Genomic DNA, 25183 nt, shown 5'->3' with positions numbered 1-25183 from the left:
GATATTTTTAGCAGGCATGCTTGGGCTGTCCCTGTAAAAAATAAAACTGGTGTATGTATAAAAAAGGCTTTCCAGCAAATTTTCAAACAAAGCAAAAGAAAACCTTTGAAATTACAAACTGACAAAGGCCGTGAGTTTACCAACAGTATTGTGCAGGAATATCTCAAAAAACAAAATGTAATTTATTTTACAACAAAGAATCCTGATATTAAAGCTAGTATTGTTGAAAGATTCAACAGAACTTTAAAGGAACGCATGTGGAAGTATTTTACTAAGCAAAGAACCAGCTGTTATGTTAATGTACTCCCAAAGCTTTTGAAAGCTTATAATCATAAAATTCACTCGAGTATTAAAATGGCACCAGCAGATGTTACTCCTGAGAAGGTTTTGAAAGTATGGCACAATATGTATGACAAAAAACTCAAATCTGATTCATCTCCACTATTGTCATTGAAGATGCCATTCAAAATAGGAGATACAGTGAGAATAACAAAAACCAAAAAACGCTTTGACAAAGGTTACATGGAAAATTGGACAAGAGAAATATTTGTGGTGGAACGTATTTTGAAAAGAAATCCTCAAGTGTATGAATTAAAAGATCTACAAGGACATAAAATCGATGGAACATTTTATACGGAAGAGTTGCAATTGGTCCGCTTACCGGATATGCATGAAATTGATAAAATCCTTGCGACCAAAGGTAAAGGAGCCAGTAAAAAGTTGTTAGTTCATTGGAAAGGATACTCCAGATTATTTGACAGTTGGATTAGCGCATCGTTTTTGGAGTCAAAAAAAGAGAGAGAGAGGCATAAATTTTTGTAGGTATTCTCATCAGTGGTACAAATAACCTTCATAACACATCATGAGAAAAGCAAACGCTTTCTACCTTACTTTGCCTAGTAACAGTTCCATGAAATATTTCCCAAGTAATACTCTAACTAATTACACCACAAAGCTTCAGAACCGTGTGGAGATGGACACCAACAAATGGGAGATGGCATTGGTAGAAGTGCATTATCCTTATTCAATACTAAACATTACAAGATTTAACAACTATATTCAATATAAATCTATGGATGATGTCAAATGGAACGAACTTCGAATATCCGAAGGCTATTACGCATCTATAAACAGCATTGTTGCAGAAATCAATAAATATTCTGAAACATTAAATTTTAGTCTCCGAAATCATCCTGCGTACAAACATGTGACTGTTGATATATCTACCAAGCAGAGAAACATAAATGTACGATTGTCACCTCAACTGGCACGGATATTAGGTTTTAAACCGACCGATGATCTATCAGAAGTAAAAATTGGACGCTCGCCTCCAAATGTTGTGAGAGAAATTCCTTCCCAGATGTATATTTACACAGATATTGCGGAATCACATATGGTGGGAGATGCTGTCGCCCCTCTATTACGTATTATAAACATTAATCCTATGGAACATACTTTTGGAAGTGATGGTGTGCAAATTTTCGATTCACCACATTACATCCCAGTGCAGAAACATAATTTCGAACAAACAGAAATTGACTTAAGGGATAGCACTGGTGCACACATCCCATTCTCCTTCGGACTAGTGTGTTTGAAACTTCATTTTAGACGTTGTGGTGAAAAGCTCTGATTATGAATGACCCATATTTTCAATACTACCATCAACAAGCTGGATCTGGTGTAGGTAACATATATTACGGTGCTGCCTATCAAAAAGGACATGGCATTGGAAGTTTTCTTGGAGGACTTTTTCGGTCAGCTTTGCCTCTTATCAAAAAAGGAGCGAAAGCTGTAGGGAAAGAAATGTCAAAAACAGGGGTAAATGTGTTAGGTGATGTTGTAGACAAAACACCCCTAAAACAGTCACTACAATCCAGAATTTCGGATGCCAGATCAAATCTTAAAAGAAAAGCTGAAACAAAGCTCAAGGAAATGATTGGTTCAGGTTATCAGGGGCATAAACATTTCAAAAGGAATCACTCTGCTTCGGGACAGCGAACTGGAAGGATCGCTCAGAGAAAGAAGAGATCCAGTGCCAATACAAACACCAAGAAAACAACCAAACGCAACCGTAAGAAAATTCAAATAACATCAGATATTTTTGATTAGATATGGCGCTAATTAGGGAGAAATCATGTGAGTGTTTTAAAAGTGAATTGGATATTTTCTCAGTAAAACCTACTCAGACAAGCATCTTAGAACACCACACCATCGGATACAAACCTGTTAGTTCTCTGGCAGATAATGCCCCCACCGAGTTTGTAATACCTGGACATGGTGATGATTATATGGATTTAGCACACACAATGTTGAATATAGATGCCAGAATTGTAAAAGCGAATGGTCAGTTATTGCTACCCACAGATAAAACAATTGGACCTGTCAATGATTTTCTCAATGCAATGTTCAGCGAAGTACAAATCTACTTAAATAACAAACTCATCTCGTTTCCATCTCACATGCACCCATACAGGTCTTATTTTGAAAAAGCACTGAACTATGACATATCTGCAAAATCATCTCATCTCCAAAGTGCATTGTGGTACAAGGATACAGCAGGCGCTTTTGATAACGTTTCGGAAGACAACAAAGGCTTTACAAAACGTAACCAACTAACAAAACAGAGTAAAACATTTGATATGTTTGGTTACTTGCATTCTGATATTTTCAATCAAGAGAAATTTTTGATCAATGGAGTGGAAATGCGAATAAAACTGATTCCTTCGAAAAACACTTTCTGCTTGATGGGATTAGATGACAGTGAAGGCAAAGTGGAAATTCTGGATGCTACACTATATGTGAGAAAAGTATCGGTCAGTTCATCCATCAAACTTAGTCACAATCGCATATTGCAAAAACATACAGCAAAATACCCTCTAACAAGAGTACAACTTAAAGCTGTAACTATTCCAAAAGATATTGTTTCAAAAACAATTGACAATGTGATACTTGGACGTCTTCCGAAACGATTAGTTGTGGGGTTTGTTACCAACGATGCATTCAACGGCACACTGTCTACAAACCCATTCAATTTTCAACATTTCAATTACAACTTCTTTACTTTATATGTTGATGGAGTCCAAATTCCCGGCAAACCACTTCAAGAGACTTTGAAAACAACAAGTACATAACAGCATATCACACATTATTCTCTGGAACAGGGATACACTATATGGATGAAGGAAACAATATATCGCGTGAGGAATACCCCCAGGGATACGCATTACTTGTTTTCGATATAACCCCAGACGCAGCTGCAAGTGCCATATCCCACTGCAGTCTTCAACGGCAAGGGGCTGTTAGCTTGGAAGTCCACTTCAAATCGGCTTTGGAATCTACTGTGACTTGTGTTATCTACTCTGAATTCGACGCTCTCATGGAAATTAATAATCAAAGAGATATTCATCTGGATTAATTGTATAACAAGGTGAGTTGCACAATATTACTATTTAGTGTCCAACAATGCTGTCGACTTTAAATTTGCTTCACGGGTTAATATCAAATAGAGTCTTTGACAATCATCATGTTGGGGTTTTCGCAGCTAATGAATTACCTGTACATGTGGAACTACCAGCAGCGTTGATTGTAAATACAGATCCCAAAGATAGCCCCGGGAAGCACTGGGTAGCAATTTACATAGACAGTAACTCCCGGGGGGAATTTTTTGATAGTTACGGAAAACCTCCACATGTGCATAACCATTTGCGATTTTTGGAAAATAACTCTAAATTCTATACGTACAACACTCATCAGATACAAAGTTACGGGTCTGTGTACTGTGGGCATTACTGTTTTCTGTATTTATTCCATAGAGCCTCTGGTAAACCCATGCATAAATTTCAAATTTTATTCCCAGTACCGATAAAAAACGACAATATTATAACAACTTATTTGCTGACTCGTAAATTAAATTTATAATACTCGGTACGTATACTAGAAAATATTGACAGTAAATACTGTTTGAAATTTTATACAAGTTACATATAGTCCTAATAGTATATTAATAATTTTGTAGCGTTACAGTTTACAACAGCTTACTTATAATATTTATTTTGTTTTGTGTCTTTACAGAACAATGACGCAATATCCAGAGATGGGATCTTTCAATGCTAGATTGTCCTCTTTCAGAAACTGGCAATCAAAAGAATTCCCGTTTGTAGAAGCTCTGTCCGAAGCAGGATTATTTTACATTCAAAAAGAGGATAAAACAGTATGCTTCAAATGTGGTGGAGGATTATACCGATGGAAATACAGAAACAATCCAATACTAGAACATCGTCGATATTTTCCATTTTGCCCCCTGTCTATAAACCTAATTTCAGATCGACAATGCGGTTGATGCTTTAATTAAATTAATTAATATTTGTTATCCAATATTTCCTCAATATGACGTTTATGATATTCTGCTGATTTTTCTCTCACCATTGATCTTTGCAATGCCCCGCCCCCCCCCTCCACCTTTTTTGTCCAGCACATGCTTGGTTTGCTACGCGCGCATGCGTCTCAAAAACACACCCACGCATTTCTTCAAATGTATACCTGCACGCTGCGACATGCAGTATCTCGCAGTTCTTAGTCATGGAATCCTCTATTTCGATGCCGCTGAAAAAAAGATTTCAACCGTACACTAATTTCAAAGGGGTTCTTCAGAAAGAGAGCGATCAGCATTTACCTGAAGAACAAAAACAAGTAACTAGTCTTATACGCCAGTCGATATTATTTGATCACGTCTACTATTTGAATGCTTCGAAAACAAAAGTTATCTCAATCGGACTTTCCTCTCATCTGGATTTCCAACCTGTGGTCAGGCTACACAGAAGCGGGGCGGCCGGTGTTGAACTACAGTTGCAGGAATGGCACGCTCTTCAGGAATTGTTTCCAGTAATCGACAATTACATCGCTATTCCAGGTGAGCAGCCTCGTGTTTCCTACCCACTAAGTGAGCAACATGAATTGCTGATAACCACACTGTACAATCGCCGTCAGATCATTATAAGGAAGAAACCAGCTTACGGTTCCCTGGAGATAGTGTTCATCGCAGAAAGTTCGTGGCGGAACTTTATGAAGATATTTGTGTGCATCGAGCATGCGAAAGTTATGTGTGAAACAGTGTCGCCGTATCTGAAATCATATTTTGGAAACTGTGTGGAATCTTGCATTCTCGACCTTCGCGAACAATGTTTCGGTTGCACAGATATTTCCCCTGTCCATGCATGCAATAAGGAGAAGTTTATGCTTTCCCATCTACATGGATGTACAAAACCTGAGCCTTTGTCTATACAAAACATCGACGGAAAAAGACTTTCCAAAGAAGTGTTTGTTTTTTGCGAGAACATGCTTGTGGAAAAAATAGTGAAACATTTTAATTCAGTGGTTGCAGCAGAAAATGGATATGATAGTGACACAATTCCTTATGTGGGTGAGTGAACAAACTTGAAGAATAAAAACTTGTTAAATAACATGCTGATAAACTGGTGACACAATATAAACATTTTACATATGTATGTGTGTGTGTGTGTGTGTGTGTGTGCGGCTCTTTGGAATTTTGTAAATATTGGTAATAAACAGGGATAAAATATATGTCTTGGCTTTTTTTCACTTATCACCCTTTTAAATATCCTCATGGTTTATATTTTTACTGGTAACAATCGTTAATAACAACATTAATAATTAACTATATAATGAAAAAGTGTGTATTGTGGACTTGTCGAAGATAAAGCATGAGAGCTTTTCTTCACACTGGTAAAACTCGGTGTTAATAACAACATTAATAATTAACTATATAATGAAAAAGTGTGTATTGTGAATTTGTCGGAGATAAAGCATGAGAGCTTTTCTTCACACTGGTAAGAATCTGTGTTAATAACAACATTAATAATTAACTATACAATAAAAAAAAATGTGTATTGTGGACTTGTCGGAGATAAAGCATGAGAGCTTTTCTGCACAGCGCTGGACACGCAAAGGCAAGTATCTTTATTTTCATTCTATTTCTAACAATGATTCGCTATTTTTTCTTGTCACTATAAAAAACTAATTCAATTTTTCTTTTATCACATCTGTCGCCATTTTGCTTGTTTTTGTTTAATTCCTCTTTATGCATTGAGGTTAATCGAAATATAACTTTAGACTTTTACATGGAATTGAAACATAGAATCTTGCCTCCTTTGATTGAATCGAACCTGTGACTCCTCTTTGATCACAAAACAATAGTGACGGCCATCTTGCTTATTTTACCTACTCTTTATGCATTTAAGCTAATCGGTACTGGGGGCCCCACACGGCAAAACAACAGATTCTAATTTATCTTTATACATTAGCGGTAAAGTCTTTGCGTTGTAATCAAAAGGCATTTTGTTTTGATTTTTAATATCTGTTCCTGCCTAAATACTAATGGGGACTCAACACACTTCTTTTTTTTTTTTTTAAAAAAAAACATCATTATCAGTCAATTTAACATTGTGAATCGAACCCGGGACCTTTTCATTACAGCATAAACATCCTATTTCCAATTAGTTCATTTTCTCTTTGTGCACAAAAAGCTAATCGGAACTTTTAAACAAATACAATTGAATATCCAATTTTCACCAACATTGGGAATCGAACCCTCAACCACTTGATTAAAACATCTCGCGGAATAAAAAAAACAACCCCCGCGCCGCGCAGCGCCGCCCCGCCCCGCGCCGCGCCCCGGTCGCCGCCACCGCCGCCGCTAAACACAAAACGCGGCCGCCATATTGATTTTATTCAAATACTATTTATGCACAGATGGACTAATCGGGACCTATAATGGCGGGACAAAACAATTGGCCTCATTTAACTACCTAGAAAATCGAACCCGCGACCTCTTCATTACCAGGCGACAACATTAACCACTACCCCAAAGCCGCCATATTGATTTTATTCAAACACTATTTATGCACAGATGGACTAATCGGAACCTATAATGGCGGGATTAAACAATTGACCTAATTTAACTACCTAGAGAATCGAACCCGCGACCTCTTCATTGCCATATGACAACATTAACCACTAACCCAGCTCGATTTTCGAACTCAACCATTTTGTTGCCTTTATTTACACACAGGCTAATCGAGACCATTCAATATTGACATCGTCACCTTGTAATCAAAAGGGTCCCAGGTTCGATACTCGGTGGAGGCACATAGTGGTCCGAATCACCACTTTTCAACTGTAGATCCACTCCTGATTAGTTTTGCCGTGCATAAAACGGACTTAAAAAACTAACTCAATCTATCAATCAATCAATATTGACTCTACCAGGAATCGAACCCTCGACGCCTCTTGTTTTACAGAGCAATAACCTTAGCCGCTAAACTTTCGGGGTACAACACCTTCGGCGCCATCTTTAAATCATTTCTTCATGTCTTTGAATCATACGCAATGGTTGCGCGCGCATTTCCTCCAAAGACACACACACACACACACACACACGTGTTAGGTTAGCATACATCAAGAAACAACGTGACAAATCCATTGACCCCCTCCCCCCACCGCTTCCGATGTCTTCAACGTGATCAGACACGTTCTGCTGACTCAACAATAAAACCACTCGTGGCCCGCTACGACCGGATGTAACATAACACCAGCCGCATCAAATTTTTGCTGACGCGTAGGAATATAATGCTGCCATTACTACTAGGATTCCTTGAACTTTTATTATTACAAAGAAAGTGTAATTTGCAAAATATTTTTTAAAATCAACTTTCTGATGCAATATTTCGAACCCTAAATTTTGCATTTCCAAGACTGGGTCTGTTATAACTGTCTGTTATATCGGAGACACATTTCTATCGAATATTTTCAGTTTTAAATGGTTCGTACTTACCAATTGTGTATTGCGGAACATAGTTGAAGGTGTCATTATGGTTTTTACATGAAAATAACTTCGATTTTGCACATTACGAGTAATTCTTTTGGGTCCTTTCTTCCGTTGCGGAACATACAATATGGCGTGCACAGCTGTGGATCATCACACGTCGTGCTTGTGTTTTGTCGATTTGGAGTGGGGTATGCAGTGTTTCAACCTTCTTAACCGAAAAATACCTACTTTTGTGTTCATTATGTTATCACAAACCATTGACGGATAGCCCCAAAAACCATTCACGATAGCCCCACGAACCATTTCCGGCAAGGTTAGGTTAGGTTGGGTTAGGTAAGCAGTTAAAAAAATAAAAAAAATAAAATTCTGGTAAAAAAGGCACGTTTGGAAACACTGGCGAGACCGCATGACTTTCGACGCTCACGCCATCTGCAGGTACATAATGGAAACAACGGCATAATGTTGTCGCTTTGCACAAAATGCAAGTTTATTATATAGAAATTGCTTATTTCTTGTTGTGCAGCATTCTACGGTGAGAAAATACCTCCAAGAACTTTCAAATACTACAGGAACTCATTTTCGTAAGTAGTTTCTTCTGTAAAAATAAAGAAATGTGTCTCCGATATAACAGACATTTACCCAAGACTGTGTTAAGGAAGAACAACTGTAAATAAAAATATAAAGGTAAATGAGAAACTAACGAAATTACATTTTTAAAATCTCAATAGTATGTACAAATGAAAAAAAAAAAACAGTTTTGAAAAAAAGTTCCCCATGCATATAGCACCATGCCATGAAGGCACATTTAGGGGATATAGGGGTGGGGTCCCACACATTCTCGATCTTGGCCATTTTGGAAGTGATATGATCAGCCACAAAGGTGGCCCTTTACCCCACAGGGTTGCCTCCAGGTACCCATTGATTTGAGACTAGGTGAGCCCCAGAGCCACTTTATGCAGGTGACAAGGTCGGAAAGATTCCGATCTTAGATCACCCACCCTGAGAATAGAACCTGGGTCTCCAGCATGGAAATCAGACACCCTACCCACTAGATCACTGCAGCTCCAAGTAGTATTTACGGGATAAATTATGATTCGAAAAGTAGCTTATGCGAGCATGTGCACTTTTGCATCAAGCAGTCACTCTTGGTGTCCAGTTGTCTCAGACACAGAGTTTCAGTGGATTTCATGCAAGACTTGAATGGGGTTTTGTCCTTGGGACCAGATTTGTTGCATGATCAGGTGCTGGAAGCATTTAGGGATGTTTCATTAATGCCAAGAGACCTAAACCTAATGTGCCTAACATAACACCAAAAGCATTTAGCGATATAACACTTCTTCGCATCCCATGCATGTGAAGTGGATGACAGCAGCATCCTGTACCCAAGACAACAGTGAACAAACAGCTACTCGCAAACAAAAAATCATATACGAGTGTATGGAAGGAAAAAAAATTGTTCACAAAATGCAGTAAGTAATCACTAAAACTCTGAAGTATGTGAACAGATATAAATAGAAACTGAACCATGTACAAAATGCCTGTGTACAATGATTAATTCTGAATTAAACAATTAGAACTTGGATGCAAATATTTTCACACTTTTGAGAAACAGAAGTTTTAGACACAATAGTAATTAATCTGTAATGCAAAATAAACATATTTCTAAAGTAGCTTGTGTAAAGGAAATTACTGGAAGTTGTAACTATTGGTGTCTATTGCAATTATTATCTACAGGCAGGAGCATATTCTAGCCCTTCAGATGTACTTCATAGGGACTCATTGATCAATTAAATGATTTTCCCTGAGATTTCCAGGTTCTCCAGGTGTGTGGGAACCCTGTCAGAATCAATAAGCACTGTTTCTCAACCCAAAACTCCGACCTTACTGTCGCCACCCACACCAACAGCCACAAAACCAAATTTAACAACTGTTTCCATGTGTCTATTATCCACTTACTACCCACATGCACAGACATTTCTTCCCGTAGGCAATGGGAAAGGGCCTACATATCAGGCATGCATGTCACTATAACCCCTGGGACTCAAACCTAGCCACCCAATAAACGTCCCCACCCCCTTTCCTGCCCTCTTGAACTTCACCCACCACCTAATATGCAGCAAACACTGGCAAAAACACCTTCTTGTCAACGCCTGTTGCCTATCTCTTCTTTCTGGCTACATGATGTACATATGCCATCTTCAATAGTCTGTTTCTACATTGAAAACATGCGGAGAGACTGTGAAATTTAGAATCATCGTAATAATTTCCTCCGGCTCCCATCCACACCAAGAAAGCCATCCCCTTCTCCCTGGCTTTCAGGGGTCAATGCCTAACATTTCACCCACCTCCCAACAGAACTACAGAGGTTGTTTCCGATCTATGGTGACGAAATTGCACACCTTGGTCAGCACCACCAAGCTGAAAGAGGAAGAAGCTGCCAGTCATGTTGGCACGTTGGACCATTGACTGTGCATGACAGGTGTGGTCATTGCGTATTGGGAGGCTTACATAACTGCACATTCAGACGTAAACTACAGTTATAGTGCCATTATAAAACTGTGCAAGGAGCGTGGATTCACTGTGTCAAAAAATGGCATATCACGGGTGTTGAAAGGGGCAGATAAGGCGAGCCATGGGATGATTCCTGTGGGGCAGATACAGGAGTGGCACCTGTCAGGTGAAAAGTGGAAGTTCGTTGTTACATTAGATGAGGCATATGTTTATCTTGATGACTGTCACAAGCCACGTGCAATTTTTTATCGATCGACAGGTGCGAGCGACTTGCAATGATGGTTCACTGAATGTAAGGAAAGTTTTGGCACAGGTTTCATGATCATTGCTGGATACTCGTACATTGGCAAGCTGACCATACATTGTGTTGCCAAAAATATGAAGGTTAATTCCGATTATTATCAGGCTAACGTCCTGACACCCATTTATCGCCATGACATTCCCCATCTTTACGGGAGGGTCCAGAATCGTGTGTGGGTGCATCAAGACAAGGCATCAAGCCACACATCCTCTTCCAACAAATGGCACTCCAAATGGAATTCCTGCCATTCATTTCAAAGACATTCCAGTGAAGTCACCTGAGGCCTCACCGATGGACTTTTGCACCTTCGGCCTACTGAAACGAGCCTTGTCTCAGAGGAGACCCTGCACCATTTAAGGGCTATGGAAAGCCTGTCAGGAGGAGTGGTTGAGGCTGGACATGACTACGCTTCGTGCCAGTCTCCTACAGTGGAAACTTCACTGTCGGGCAATTGCCAAGATGCAGGGCCACCAAATAGAGCACTCTCCATGGTGGCGACATGGTTTATCTTAAGGTAGGTGCGGATTGAAATCGTCACCATAGATCGGAAACAACCTCTGTACAACCACCACCTATACCAAGTCCTGGTCAACAAACAAATATCCTGAGCTGCCTCATACACCCCACCAATAATCATGCCACTAACCCTCCTGTACTTGTCACCCAATATCACCCCCACCTCAACAGAATCAGGCACACCCTATGCTCCCTCATTCCTATTCTTCACAGTGATCCAAAAATGAGAAACAACTTTCCCGACAAACCCAGAGTTGTTTTCAAACTTCCCCTGTCTCAACCTCCAAAACAACCTGGTCCAGACCATCCCTTCACCACACACCCTGGCCTGAACAAGGCCACCCAGTAACTTCCTTAACCAAACCCATCTCCAATCTATTCCCCTTTAAACCTTCCCTTTACCATTCCCACCCAACCCTCCCCCTCACCCAACTTTACCCCACCACTCACAGTTTTCGACAAGCCTGGTAAAAGAAATGAGTTTTCCCATACTTCTACATCTTTGATCCAGACTTGGCAACAATGCAGGTCTCTAACTTTCCTTTCTGCCTTTTTGTTTTTTGATGCAGCTCGTGGCCATGAAAATTTGAGTTTTTCTAGTGTCTGGTGAGCATTTTGGATCTGGGACTATGTAGACCAGCGCCACCCAAAATGCAACCCCTATTTTTGGTAATATCTTTAGTGTATAATAAGTAGAATATAACTGGTCCATGATGAATCACTCAATAGGCTATTCCGAGTCTGGATATGAAAAAGTGTAGGTGTCATAGATGTAGACCATTCTACAAATTTAAAATTAAAACAACATTACCAAATTTACCCACCTAAAACCACACATTTCACACATATATGGCCGTTCATTAGTATGACGAATTCTCACATGTTTCTCCAAGGCAGCTTTTTCTACTGTGGAATAAGCACACTGGTTGCACTTAAAAGGCTTATCTATTGTGTGTTTCCTCATTGTATGAGCCTTTAAGATATGTTCTGCTATGCAAGTATAACCACATTCATGACACTTAAAGTTTGGTGTTAATATATTTCCTTCTAAGTCTTTTCCATGCTTGTTAGCTAAATGTTTTATGAGATTAAACTTCTGCAAAGTCTTAAAATTGCAATGATCACACTGAAATAAAAAGAATAACATGTAATAATATCTCTATGAAGTAAAAAGTAGCATTGCTTACAATGAATAATCAATAGAAACAAGAAAATGTCTAAAAATAATGATGAATTAGGCTAAAAACAGCACATTCTTTTTCAATACCTTAACTGCACCAAGCACACAGAACCTTGATTTCATTCACAATCTTCAAACATGAGCTTTAATTCGAAATTTGTAAATGTATAACAATTAACGTGTTCACAATATTTTAAAGCCTTTATAATTAAATTGTAGTGAGTACATTTCGAAGAGGACTATAATCACATTTGGTATTTTGTGTTATTCTTATTCTATCCTACCTTTCTGTTAATTGTGACAATGAGGCCCACACAGGTATTCAAACCTTGAATCTTTGGAGGTGAAATTACAAGTTGATAACTCAATGTGGTAGGCCACGAGGCGAATCACATATGTTCACAGCTGTTCATGCTCAGGGGTTCAGGTGTTATGGTGATATCTTTGTGGCAGTGCAGCTCTCCCCTGGATCGTCTCCAACTCAGTATCATTTCTTTTTTTAGAGGCACTTCTGCATTCTTTCAAATTTGAGTGTATAATCAGAGTTCCAATGAAACATGAATTAACCTGGACGAAACCTCAACCAAGTTCCCAGACAAATATGCTTTTCTGGGTACAAGGAAATACAACAGTGCAGTTCTCAATGACATATTTACTGCTCTTTTACAAGAATATCAATAGTATGGAAAGAGGTTAGGTCATAAGCTAATGCTAAAATGTTATAAGTATGAGCAAGAAACTATGATAATAAGAAATGTGAAGCATTAAATAGATGTAAACAAATTTTTGGAGATAAGTTGAAGAGAAGAAAAGATTTAAAAGAATTAGATATTAAAAGGAGAATCCATAAAAACTGTTATAATCCATTACAACCACATCTCACCCTCCCCACACACACACTTTTCTTCTTTCTTAACTCCTAGATATGCTATCAAATCAAAGTAATTAAGTTACTTTTCAACACAAAACAGGAAGATAATACAGCAATGTTTCATTAAAGTTCAATGATGCATATCACACATGGGAAAGAAGGAAAGAAAATGAAGACAGTTTACAGTGTTTTACAACCTTACTTTCTGTGTCTCTACTTGCAGGAAATGCTCTACACTTTGCTCTATTCAGACACAAACACACACTATATTTATGAAAAGATGCTGGTAAAAGACCAGTAGGTAGACCAAGACGAAAATGTAGGGATAATAGATGGACCTAAAGGAAATTGGTAGGGATGGAAAAGAGTATATAGATCTTGCTCAGGATAGGGACAGATGGAAGGCCTGTGTTGCTGCAGCCATGAACCTTCGGGTTTAAGAAGGCAAGAGAGTTAGTTAGTTAATATTTATGAAAATATGACACATAAATATTTGAGTTTTCATGGTTGTTCCTATCATGTTCAGGGAAAAAACTCATATCCAGATCTGTACATAACAAAACTTGATTTTAGAAATATTTTTTTAAAAAATGGTGCTTGGCACTCCAATTTAATAATATAGTAATACAATAATGCAACTGAAAAGAGCAGTAAAAATATACATGGAATTACCTTGTACATATGTTCATCACCCTTGTGACCTTTTATGTGAATATTCCAGCCTCCTTTGCTCTTAAACTTCTTTCCACAAATATCACAGATGTAATCTTTTCTGTCACTGTGTGTTGACAGGTGTTTCACGTAAGATGCTTTAATTGGAGTTGCATGTCCACAGTACCTGCCTGCAAGTAATACAATAAATGCAATTCAAATTACTTCCTTAATTATGGCTTCTCTGAGAATTCCCCATGTATTTTTTTTTTAATTATTTTGTTTCTCAGAATTTTATAACTTCCTATTTCCACAGAAAGTGAAATGCTCTAAACCTGAAATATTTTATGTCTCACACCACTGTGGCTGTGCAGTCTAAGGCACCAGGCTTTGGGCTGAGTTGTGCACTGGTTTGGGTCTCCTAGTTGTTGTTGATTGGCTCATTCCCAAGCAGCATGTGTCCCACGATCCGCTGAGAATTCACACCGGAGTGACAAGCGACATGGGCCCCTTCAGTCTAAAGGACAATTCACGCCAAAGTGACAGGCGACATGTGTCACTTGCGGATTTCAGACAGAACGTAGGCTTGTGCAGCCTGTCATGTCGCTACGGTGTAAAATATTGCTGTTGATTGGCTTGTTCCCAAGTGACACATGTCACCTGTCGCTTCGGTGTGAATTCTCCCCAAAGCAAAATATTGACATGTACAGTTTGTCGTGTCACTTCAGTTCGAAAATGAACAGAAATAAATGCAATTTTTTATTGCATTCATTACTGATAGTCTGTTGCCAAGAGACATGTGTCACTTATTGCTTGTTCCCTATTTCTTCGGTCTGAATGCTTCCATTTAATGAACGGGCTCCTGTCTTTTGTCACCTATCATGTGTAGCTTATCGCCTGATATTTCGGTCTGAAACTACCTATAATCTCGGCTTAGGCTTACTTATTGAGATGGCATAAATGGTGTTATTAAATCGTGTTATACATTTGTACATAGCTCATATTTTTATACAATAATGTTTTGTGATACATTTATGAGTGTAGGAGTTATAATGCAACTCCTATTTTGATTCTATTGTTATTTCATTAAACTCTTTCTGGTGTACTAACGAGATATAATAGAGCATTGCATATGGTAAATGAACACGCCCCAGCACAAAAAAGGTCTAGATCTTTTTGTTTCTTTGTCAGAATTAGTTACTAATTAGTTATTGTTTCTGATGATATAACCATAAAGAAGCATAACAAGCAGCCTTATTTTTGATGATGAAATTCCCTCTCACTGAATGTTAACAAATAGATGCAACAGCCGGGTGGCACATCCCAACATGGCGGCCGCCGCAAGCTATTTTGGCTTCAGCTGACTTCACACACGCTCTCTCTATTCCTTCTACACTCTAAGGTATGAGACCAGTGGCCACCCTCCATCATGAGGAAATTGGGGAGCTACAAATGAGTAGCATATCCTGGTCAAGGAAAACCTACAACAACTGGAGATTTGTTGTGCTGACCACATGTCACCCTGTAACTGGATGGATGATCGCCCACCTCTGCTGAGACATGTGGGAGTGAGACCAGCAGTTGGTAGGTAGGCCTTAGCCCTCAATGGCTGTTGCACCACAGGTTATTATTATTAACTGCTCCTTATGCAAATAGCTCTTCTTGGGCACCCAACGTAAGTTATTTTTCTGGGACCACATCCTGGAACTAAGGTCATATCATATTGTCAAACAAATATCAGAACTTTCACATTGTGTGTGTGAACATGGAGTTCAGGAAGTTTTCTTAACCCTAAGTGTATGGGTTTCCACTTCTATAATGTATGGGGCATGAAATAAATTTGTTTAATACTCAGACTCACTCTTCAACAAAAACAGATAAAAGAAAGCTAATATTTTGTAGATCCAGAAGACAACAGAATATTTGTAATAGGCATGTGACCTAAAAATTGCGTTAAAACAAATACTGTTGTTGAATAGTGGAAAACATGATATTAATATATTGATATTATTATTAATAATAATATTGTTTCAATACAAAAAAGCTCAGTAAGTATGGTAGGTCCAGTCAGGAAAACAACTAACCAACATGACAAAGGCTCTGGGCTTGGTTCTCATTTTCAACATTATTTTAATACTACAATGCCACCTAATGTAACAGAGAATGAATTAATTACATATTCCAGCAGGAATGTTTTTGTATTAAAAATTCAAGTAGTTTTTGAAATTGCTAGTATCAAATCTCTTCCAGAAGCTGTACAGGCATGACAATGAAATATAAATGCAACAAACAAAAGTGTGTAGAGAAAAGCTATGAATATAATGTAAAGTTGTGTAACTAATTGATGTCATTATAATTTCTACCTTGTGTATTATGCATTCAATGATGCAAAGATTTTGGAATCCATAAACAAACATTAATGATGAATTTATTAAGAAAGTTATGACAGTTGTTTCATGTGAATAATTTTGTACTAGAGTGTATAGAGGTAGGAACGTCGCTGTGACGTGGTGAACGACTTCAGAGCTCCTCATGCCTCGCGGCTCGAGTGAGGTGGAAAGGGGGCGGTGCTAGCAGTTGAAACGGCAGATCGCTTGACGTCGGACTGGGTATCGAGCAGTGGCTTGACGTTTGTACGGGGTGCAATTACGTGTTCGTATTGAATAAATAGTAAGTCAAGGAAACTGATTCTTATTACTTCCCATCATCATAAGTATGGTGCACGGACAGGAGGACTCGATCGTCTACGTCGTTAGAATCTGGTAGTAGCTGTTAGATGGAAGAATTCAACTTTTTCGTCTGTGATGTTGGAACGTTAAGTACTGAACTTCTTATGTGGAAAAGAAGAGTGACGAATAACTTTATCATGCTGTGATTATAGCACCGAAATTATAAAATAGTTGTACTGAATACGGCGACTAAAATTCTTAGCTAGCAGTAACTGAAATTGAAAATGGCATCAAAAAAGGAATTGGAGTTTCTCTTTAAACAATTTGAAGCTAGACTCACGGAACAAGTCAGTAGTGTTGAAAGTAACATCAAAGCGGATATTAATAGTGTTGAGGCCAATGTAAGTAATGTAGGCACCAATGTAGGTCTCTTAAGGCAAGACTTCGAATTATTGGAAGCAGGAGTCGAAAAGAAAGTGTCTGATAACTTGGTCCAAACAAAGGAATGCACCCATGAAATAAAGGAACAAGTGGTCAACTTGAGCACGAAATTGGAAGAGAAGATAAACGAGGTTTCTGTTACGTGTGTAAATCAACATAAAAAATTGAGAGAGGTTTTCGATTCTCATGTAAAACAGGTAGAAAATAAATGCATAGAAATTAAGAAAACACTCGAAATGAATCAAGAGAAGTTTGAAAGTTTAGTCAACCTTGTACATGGAAATGAAAGTAGTATGAAGGAGTTGTTTAATAACATTAGTGGACATGAAGTTGCTATTGATGAGTTGAATAGTAAATTTAACGAAATTAGTGTTAAGTCTGGACAAACTATTCAAGATCTAAACTTGAGCGTTCAAACCGTTCAACAGAAAATATCTAGTAATGACATTACTGTTAAGAGTTGCTTACAACAACTTACAGAGATTACTAACAAATATGAGGTTCTAGATGATAAGTTGGAGAATATTCGGTATCAAGTTAGAGATTTAACGAATGATTTTTCCATGTTAAGAGTAAGTGCTGAACCGGTAAAATCTTCTTTAGGATTAGAAACTAGAGTACAAGGCTTAGTTAGTCCTGATGTTTCTAGATTGTCTGAACTGCAAAGGGAAGCAAAGAAAGCTTCTTTACCCATTGAAAAAACTGAATATATCACGTTTAGAAAGCGAAGACCATTACGTAAAGGAGAATCTGATTCATGTAAAATCTTCTAGCTCTGAAACTAAAGTTCAGTTAAGGGGGCTTAAACGTAAATCTACAAGTAGCTATAAGAGAGGTAGCGTTGCGAAAAGCATGTCAAGAGATAAATTTCATGATAGTAGTTTGGAAAGTGGAACTGATCACAAAAGTAGTAGTTACAGAAGGAAGTTTGTACCCAGTACACTTAAGTACTCTGATCTAGATAGGTTACCTAAATTTACTGCAACTAGGATGGATTATTTGGCGTCACAATTTCTTCAAGAGGTTGAGGATCGCTTGGATATGTTAAATGTTCCAAAAAAAGATTACATGAAGTATGTACCAATGCTTTTGAAAGGTGTTGCTAAAAATTGGTTCTCTCAGGAGAAACTACACATTGTAGATTATAGTTCTTTTAAGGTTCTTTTCCTTAATGCTTTGAAAGTGCATCGCGGAAATCAACATGTCTTGCAAATGTCTTGTGCAAGAGATACAGCAAAGAAAGTAGACAAACTCTGTTAAATTATTTCTGGTCACAGATTAATTTACTAAATTCCATTCAGCCAGACATGCCAGAACAGCAAAAAACTATTTTAGTAGCCCAACAGTTACCAAATAGAGTTAGAGAAGCAATCTTAAATCAACCTAATATTAGTCTTGGTACTGCTGCAGAATTGGTTGCACGTCATGAAGCTTTGTATGCAAGTGCTGAAGGTGAAAGTAGGAGAGATGGAAGGCCTGTTGGTATTAGACAAGTACAAGTTGTTAATGAAACTAAAAGAAATAATCAATCTAGAGTAAGCAATATGCAAAATTCTAATACAAGCCATGAGACTAATGTAAGGAATTCTGATAATTTCAGGAGATATGCCACTGATAATAATAGTAGTAATGATAGTAGATCTGGTCAAAGGTCTTGGAGAGTAAACCATTTTCCATATTCTGGTAATAACTATAGAAATAGTAACTTTCGAGGTAGATACAATTATAGTAACCAAAATCGTATAAATGCTGATAACAGTAGGCCTAGATATAGAAATACTAGTACAAACACTGTGTCACACGATGATGTTCAAAACAATTCTCAAAGAAGTGAGCCTAAATCTAGTACTAGGGAAGAAATAGAAAATGGTAATGGTGGGTCTTCACTTAGGGTGAATGTACCCTGGTTTGTGCCTGAACAACATTTAAACTAGATAGTGAGTCTATTGTTATTGTGACACAGAATAGCATAGACGAAGATGAGAATATTGTGTCAGTAGTCAATCTTAATACTGAAGATTTAAGAAACAAACTTTGTAATGAAAATTATAATAAAGCAAACTGTGAATCATGCCTTAAAAATGTATGTAGGGTAGATATTAATTTTTATGAAGACTTGTTAGAACATGAAGCGAAATATAGTTCTAATAACTTAATGTTACCTGTAAACCTCAGGAACAAAGTCAAGAATACAACTTCTATCTTTGCAAATATTAATGGGATAGAGAGTAAATGCTTAGTAGATAGTGGTAGCGACATTTGTTTGATGTCAGAGAACAAATGGAAAAGTATTACTAGCGAAGTCACCAGACCTAAATTAGAGCCAATAGAAGATATTATTTTGGTTGACTATTCTGGAAAAAGAAAATAGAAAGTACTTGGAAAATTTTGTGTGGATATAGAAATTGAAGATATTATGTTTTTTGTTCAGTTTGTTGTCGTCAAAGATTTGACAGTAGATATTCTTTTAGGTTTAGATTTCTTGTATAATGTAGAGGCTCTTGTAAACTTCAAGGAAAATTCTTTATTGTTACACGCCAAACAAGGTGAAAGGTTAGTTAAATTATTACTTATATCTTGTCCAACTTTTGATGTGAGTGAAGAGGCAGAGAGTAGTTGTCTTAATGTAACCCAAAAGTCAAAAGAGGAAATAACTATTGCTAGTGTAGAAGATCTTAAATGAAAAGCTATGCAAGCTGAAACACTCGATGAAGATGAAAAGAAGCAACTGTTTGATTTGTTACTTGAATTTAGGATGCTGTTTGATGAAAAACCTGGTTTATGTACTAAATATGAACATCATATTGAATTAGATACAACAGAACCTTTAGTTTCTAAGCCATATCGAATACCTTATCATTACAGACAAAATGTTAGAGATCATATTCAAAAATTACTTGAGTGGGACATTATAGAACTTTCTGATTCACCTTATTTAAATCCACTAGTAATAGTTCCTAAGTGTGATAGAAGTGTAAGGGTATGTACTGACTTCAGGAATATTAATCAACACCAAAAAGTTAGTCAAATTAGACCAATTAATATTGAAGAGGCATTACAAGGATTTGTTGGTAGACCATATGTATCACTGGTTGATATGTCCTCTGGATTTCACCAGATTTTGTTGTCAGAGTCATCTAAAAAGTATACTGCATTTTTGTTTGAAGGTAGACAATACCAATACAAACGTTTAGTATTTGGTACATGTAATGGAGTACAAGTATTTACGATGGCAATGACCAAGGTATTAGGCGACATTCTGTCAGAGAATGTTATCATTTATGTTGATGATTTATGCATTAGAAGTGAATCTTTAGAAAGTCACATACATTTAAGAAGTGCATTTTCTAAATTAAGAGAGTCTGGTATGACTGTACGTCTCAAGAAGACATTCCCCTGTAAAGAAAAGTTATTGTACTTGGGTCACATTATTGATAAAACAGGTATAAGAGTAAATCCAGAGAGAGTAGAGGCTATTCTCAATCTTCCTACTCCGAAGGATGTAAAGACACTTCAAAATATAATAGGTTGTTTCTCTTGGATGAGAAGATTCATTCCAAACTTTGCTATCATATGTGCACCTTTATATGAATTGTTAAGGAAAGGTAAGAAATGGATATGGACTAAGAAGGAACAAGAGAGTTTTGATTTGCTCAAGCAAGAAATTTCTAATGATGCTAAACTATTTCATCCTGATCTTAATCAAAGGTTTTATGTCCAAGGAGATGCTTCTTTACTTGGCATCGGAGGATATTTGTATCAAATAATTGATGATGAGAAAATAATAATACACTGGTCAAAAAAATTAGGGGAGCAAGCAAGAAATCCCAAAACCAAAGTTGGTAAGTCAAAAGTAGCAATGTATTTTGATTAGGTGTGTGTGTCCTCAACCAGTACAATACATGTCTATTGAGTCATTAGCACAACAGAGTTCTAGGGGTGATTTCTGCAAGGTACTGCACAAAATCAGGAGAACAGCACGGTGATAAGACAACAGAAATGGACAGATACGCAACAGATCCATACCTCTAATAAGGCGTGTGGTTGCCATGAACTGCTATGACAGCTGCACATCTGTTTTGCATGGAACCAATAAGGTTATCAACGACAGCCTGCGGGATATTCACCCATTCTTCCAGAAGGGCCATTTCCAACTGTTGCAGAGTTGTAGGTGGTGCTGGCCGAGCAGCAATGCGTCTTCCGAGTGTGTCCCACACATGTTCAATGGGATTCAAGTCTGGGGAGGACGCTGGCCATACCATTCGTTCGATACCCTCATCCCGTAGCATGGCGTCAACCAGACGTGCTCGGTGAGGTCGGGCATTATCGTCCACAAAAATGAAATGATCACCGATATCTGCAGCCATTGGGACAACATGAGGCCTGAGGATCTCATCCCGGTACCGTAAGGCTGTCAAAGTACCGTTCCGGATAATGTGCAGGAGGGGTACGTCGACCAACACTGATCGCTGCCCATACCATTAAACCACCGCCACCATACTGAGACACTTCGCGCACATGTGCGAGATAATTGCGAGTCCCACGTTCCCTCCAGATGAGAATGCGTCGATTATCTGACTGGAGACTGAAACGCGACTCATCCGAGAAGAGAACTGAACTCCACTCTCCATGTCCCCACTCACGATGTTCCACAGCCCACTGTCTGCGGGCCCTACGGTGTTGGGCATTCAGAGGGACACACACCATTGGTCTTCTTGCATAAAGACCCCTTTCCCGCAGGCGATTTCGTACAGTTTGGCCCGAGACTCTTCGTCCTGTTGCCAAAACAAGGCCGCCTCGCAAGTCAGTTGCAGTTTGCTGCCTATTCCTGCGAGCCGACAATGCTAAGTACCGGTCTTCCCTAACTGTTGTTGACCGTAAGCGACCTTGCCCAGGCCTCCTTCGTACTGTACCTGTCTGTTGAAATCGTGTCCACAACCTGGAAATGACACTGCGTGACACACCAAGGGCTGCAGCCATCTCACGTTGTGTTTGCCCTGCTTCCATCCTCCCAATGGCTCTCCATGCGCTAGATTACCCTAAATTGTGTTGTTCTGCCATCGTTCCTATTCAACACTACTCAACTGAATCCAACCTGCACTTAAGGTCTGCCAGCACCAAAAAACTGGTGTTCCCAAGTGACCTCGTGATTGCTCCTCATATCACAAATTCTGCCACGTGCCTTATGGTGTCACTAGAGAGCTCTTCATGCTGATGATTCATCACAGATGAATTGTACTGGTTGAGGACACACTCACTTCATCAACATACATTGCTACTTTTGACTTTCCAACTTTGGTTTAGGGATTTCTTGCTTACTCCCCTAATTGTTTTGACCAGTGTAAGTTATGTAAGTCGTACACTGAAAGGTTATGAGAAACAATACATCATAACCAAGCTAGAATGTTTAAGTCTTTTATTTTGTATTGAGAAATGTAATCAATATCTTTTGGGTAAAGAATTTACTTTAGTTTGTGATCATACGTGTCTCACTTGGTTGAACCATTCGAAGAATTGGAACCCTCGCTTATTGCGTTGGTCCCTTCAACTTCAAAAATACCAGTTCATTGTAGAATACTGCAAAGGATCTGACAATGGCCTAGCGGACTTATTGTCCAGACAATTTTCAGAGTCAGAGTCGATTTTGATGCACATCAACAATAATGTAAGGTTTAAAAATGAAGTATTAGATATACCTGCAGAGTTGTTAGTCCAAGAACAGTACAATGATAAGCTATTTCAACCTATTATTGATTATTTGAACAATTGTGAAAGTGTAAGTGTAAGTTTACCTCAAAGGTGTAGAAATTGGAAAAAGTTTTATAAAGTATGCAATGGAATTTTGATGATAAGAGATTTTCACTTTGAGAACATCTGGAAAATATGTATACCTCAATCTTTAGTTTCTGTAATACTGAGGAATTATCATGACAATATGGGCCACTTTGGTTGTGAAAAGGTACTCAGAAGAGTTAGGAAACTGTACTTTTGGCCTGGTATGAGAAAAGGTATTCTGAGTTATATCAAAGATTCTGAACTATGTATGAGAACGAAGCCGAGTAGACATCCGTCCAAGGGCATATTCCAACAACATTGTAACCAGGGTGAAACTATTTTGTTTTTGGATATACAAGGACCATTAATTAAAGGTTCGCAAGGAGAAAGGTTTCTTCTAACCTTACAAGATGCTAACACTAAATATCTGTTTGCTTATCCAATGAGGTCAAGTACAGCCAACAGTATTGTAAAAGCCTTGCTAGAAGGATATGTCAGGCATTTTGGCATTCCACATAGGTTGGTCAGTGATAACGCCACGGTGTTTCATTCTAACAAATATGTGGACACTTTAACAAGCTTAGGTATAAAATTGGTGTATACCCCAATATATCACCCTAGTTCTAATTTGGTTGAGAGAATTCATTCTGAACTCAACCGGCTTATGCGTGTGTTTTGTAAAAACAACCACAAAGAGTGGCCGAAATATATAGATGTAGTTGTAAGCTTATTAAATGATAGTGTACACACACAGCTAGGATTTGCTCCCTCAGAGTTACAACTAAATAGAGATCTTAACTCATGTATTTTGAATCATTTTAATTTACCGCCTAATGAAATTTCTCTGTGGAAAGATAAGCTATACATGGCTTTTGTAAAGGGTTTCCAAGCAAGGAAGAAAAGAAATGACAGGTACAACTTGCAACAAGAAAATAGACCTGAAGTTAAAATAAAAGACCTGGTATTTGTAAAAACCCATTATCTTAGCAGCCTCCTAGAAAATCGCACTAAAAAGTACTGTGAGGTCTATGAAGGTCCGTATATGGTAATTGACAAACAAGCAAATAATGTATACATTGTAATAGATTTGAAAACTGGCAATATCAGTGGTAACCATCACAGTGATAATCTAAAAATCTGGAATTGTTCCATTGAAAAAAGAAGTTGTTATTTAAGCCAATTGGAAAAACTAAATCCAAAATTGTACAAACATTTGTTTTGGGTAGATCAAAGAAAGATTTAGATTTTGTTTAAATTATTTATATTTATTTGCTATTTTTATATTTTCTTTAACATAAATGTTGTTGTATTGATTATACCCAGTATATTTGACCATGATGTATACCAGTTTCACTGTAACTACACAAAGTATGAGTGTAGATATGATAACAATGTGTAAATTATAAATGGGTATTTTATTTTGTAAAAATTTCACTTGAAGGAAATTTTTCTCCCAAGAGAGGGGAGTTATGACAGTTGTATCATGTGAATAATTTTGTACTAGAGTGTAGAGGTAGGAACGTCACTGTGACATGGTGAACGACCTCGCCTCGTGGCTTGAGCGAGGTGGAAAGGCGGCAGTGCTAGCAGTTGAAACGGCAGATCGCTTGATGTCGGACTGGGTATCGAGCAGTGGCTTGACGTTTGTATGGGGTGTAATACCTGCAATTACGTGTTTGTATTGAATAAATAGTAAGTCAAGGAAACTGATTCTTATTACTTCCCGTCGTCATAAAGTGTAACAAGAGTTACATTGCTTTTTAAGTTTTAATTTTAAAAAAATAATATTAATTGAATCATGAATAGAATTTACAGTATACATGTCAATGTCCTACAAAAACACAATAGCACCCAATGCCTATTAGTAGAGACATGCTTATTTACTTTTTAACGAAAACATGAAATACAAAATAACATGCTGTAATGTAAATTTTTAATGTTTTTGAAGGTATAAGGTACATTTTCATACTATATTTTGTCACGAAATTGTGCGAAATGAACTTCAAAATAACCTCTTAATAGACAAGATTTAGAGTTTATTTACCAACACAACACTTTCTGAAGTCTGAATTATACTGTGAGTTATGCAAAATCATGGACAATTTATTAATTCTGTAGTAAAAATTTGGGAAGCAAAATTTGGACTATTTTACACAGGAATAAATTTAATACTAGGATAACTACATAAATGTCCTACTGGAAATGCAATGTTATTTTGAGTTAAGATGTATAGTTTTTAAATCAAATTTAGGATTATATTCATCATTTTAACAATAAAATGCCATTTTATATACTGTTTTTGATGCGGAAACATGTGCAGTTTTTGTAACAAAATCTTGATCTTTTATTTACCATAAACATGTGGCCCTACCCATTAGTTCATACAAGCCAACCATAATGGAACAGATGGTAACATAACATGTTT

General features: G+C 37.7%; 1 protein-coding gene across 1 annotated transcript in view; it reads right to left on the bottom strand.

Annotated features, from left to right (window-relative positions):
• The window catches only part of LOC145984116 (uncharacterized), a 64448-nt gene that overhangs the window by 17408 nt on the left and 21857 nt on the right, over positions 1–25183 (bottom strand). The window contains exons 3-4 of the mRNA XM_083117550.1: positions 13895–14064; positions 11996–12297 (exon numbers count right to left, since the gene is read on the bottom strand). Coding sequence (XP_082973676.1) covers positions 11996–12297; positions 13895–14064 — 472 coding nt within the window. The remainder of the gene's footprint in view (positions 1–11995; positions 12298–13894; positions 14065–25183) is intronic.

This window comes from Lepisma saccharinum, chromosome 2, assembly GCF_977018435.1.
Source record: "Lepisma saccharinum chromosome 2, izLepSacc3.1, whole genome shotgun sequence".
Classification (NCBI taxonomy): Eukaryota; Metazoa; Arthropoda; class Insecta; order Zygentoma; family Lepismatidae; genus Lepisma; species Lepisma saccharinum.
The sequence above is the reverse complement of the archived record's forward strand: the minus strand, read 5'-3'. Positions and strand labels throughout refer to the sequence as shown.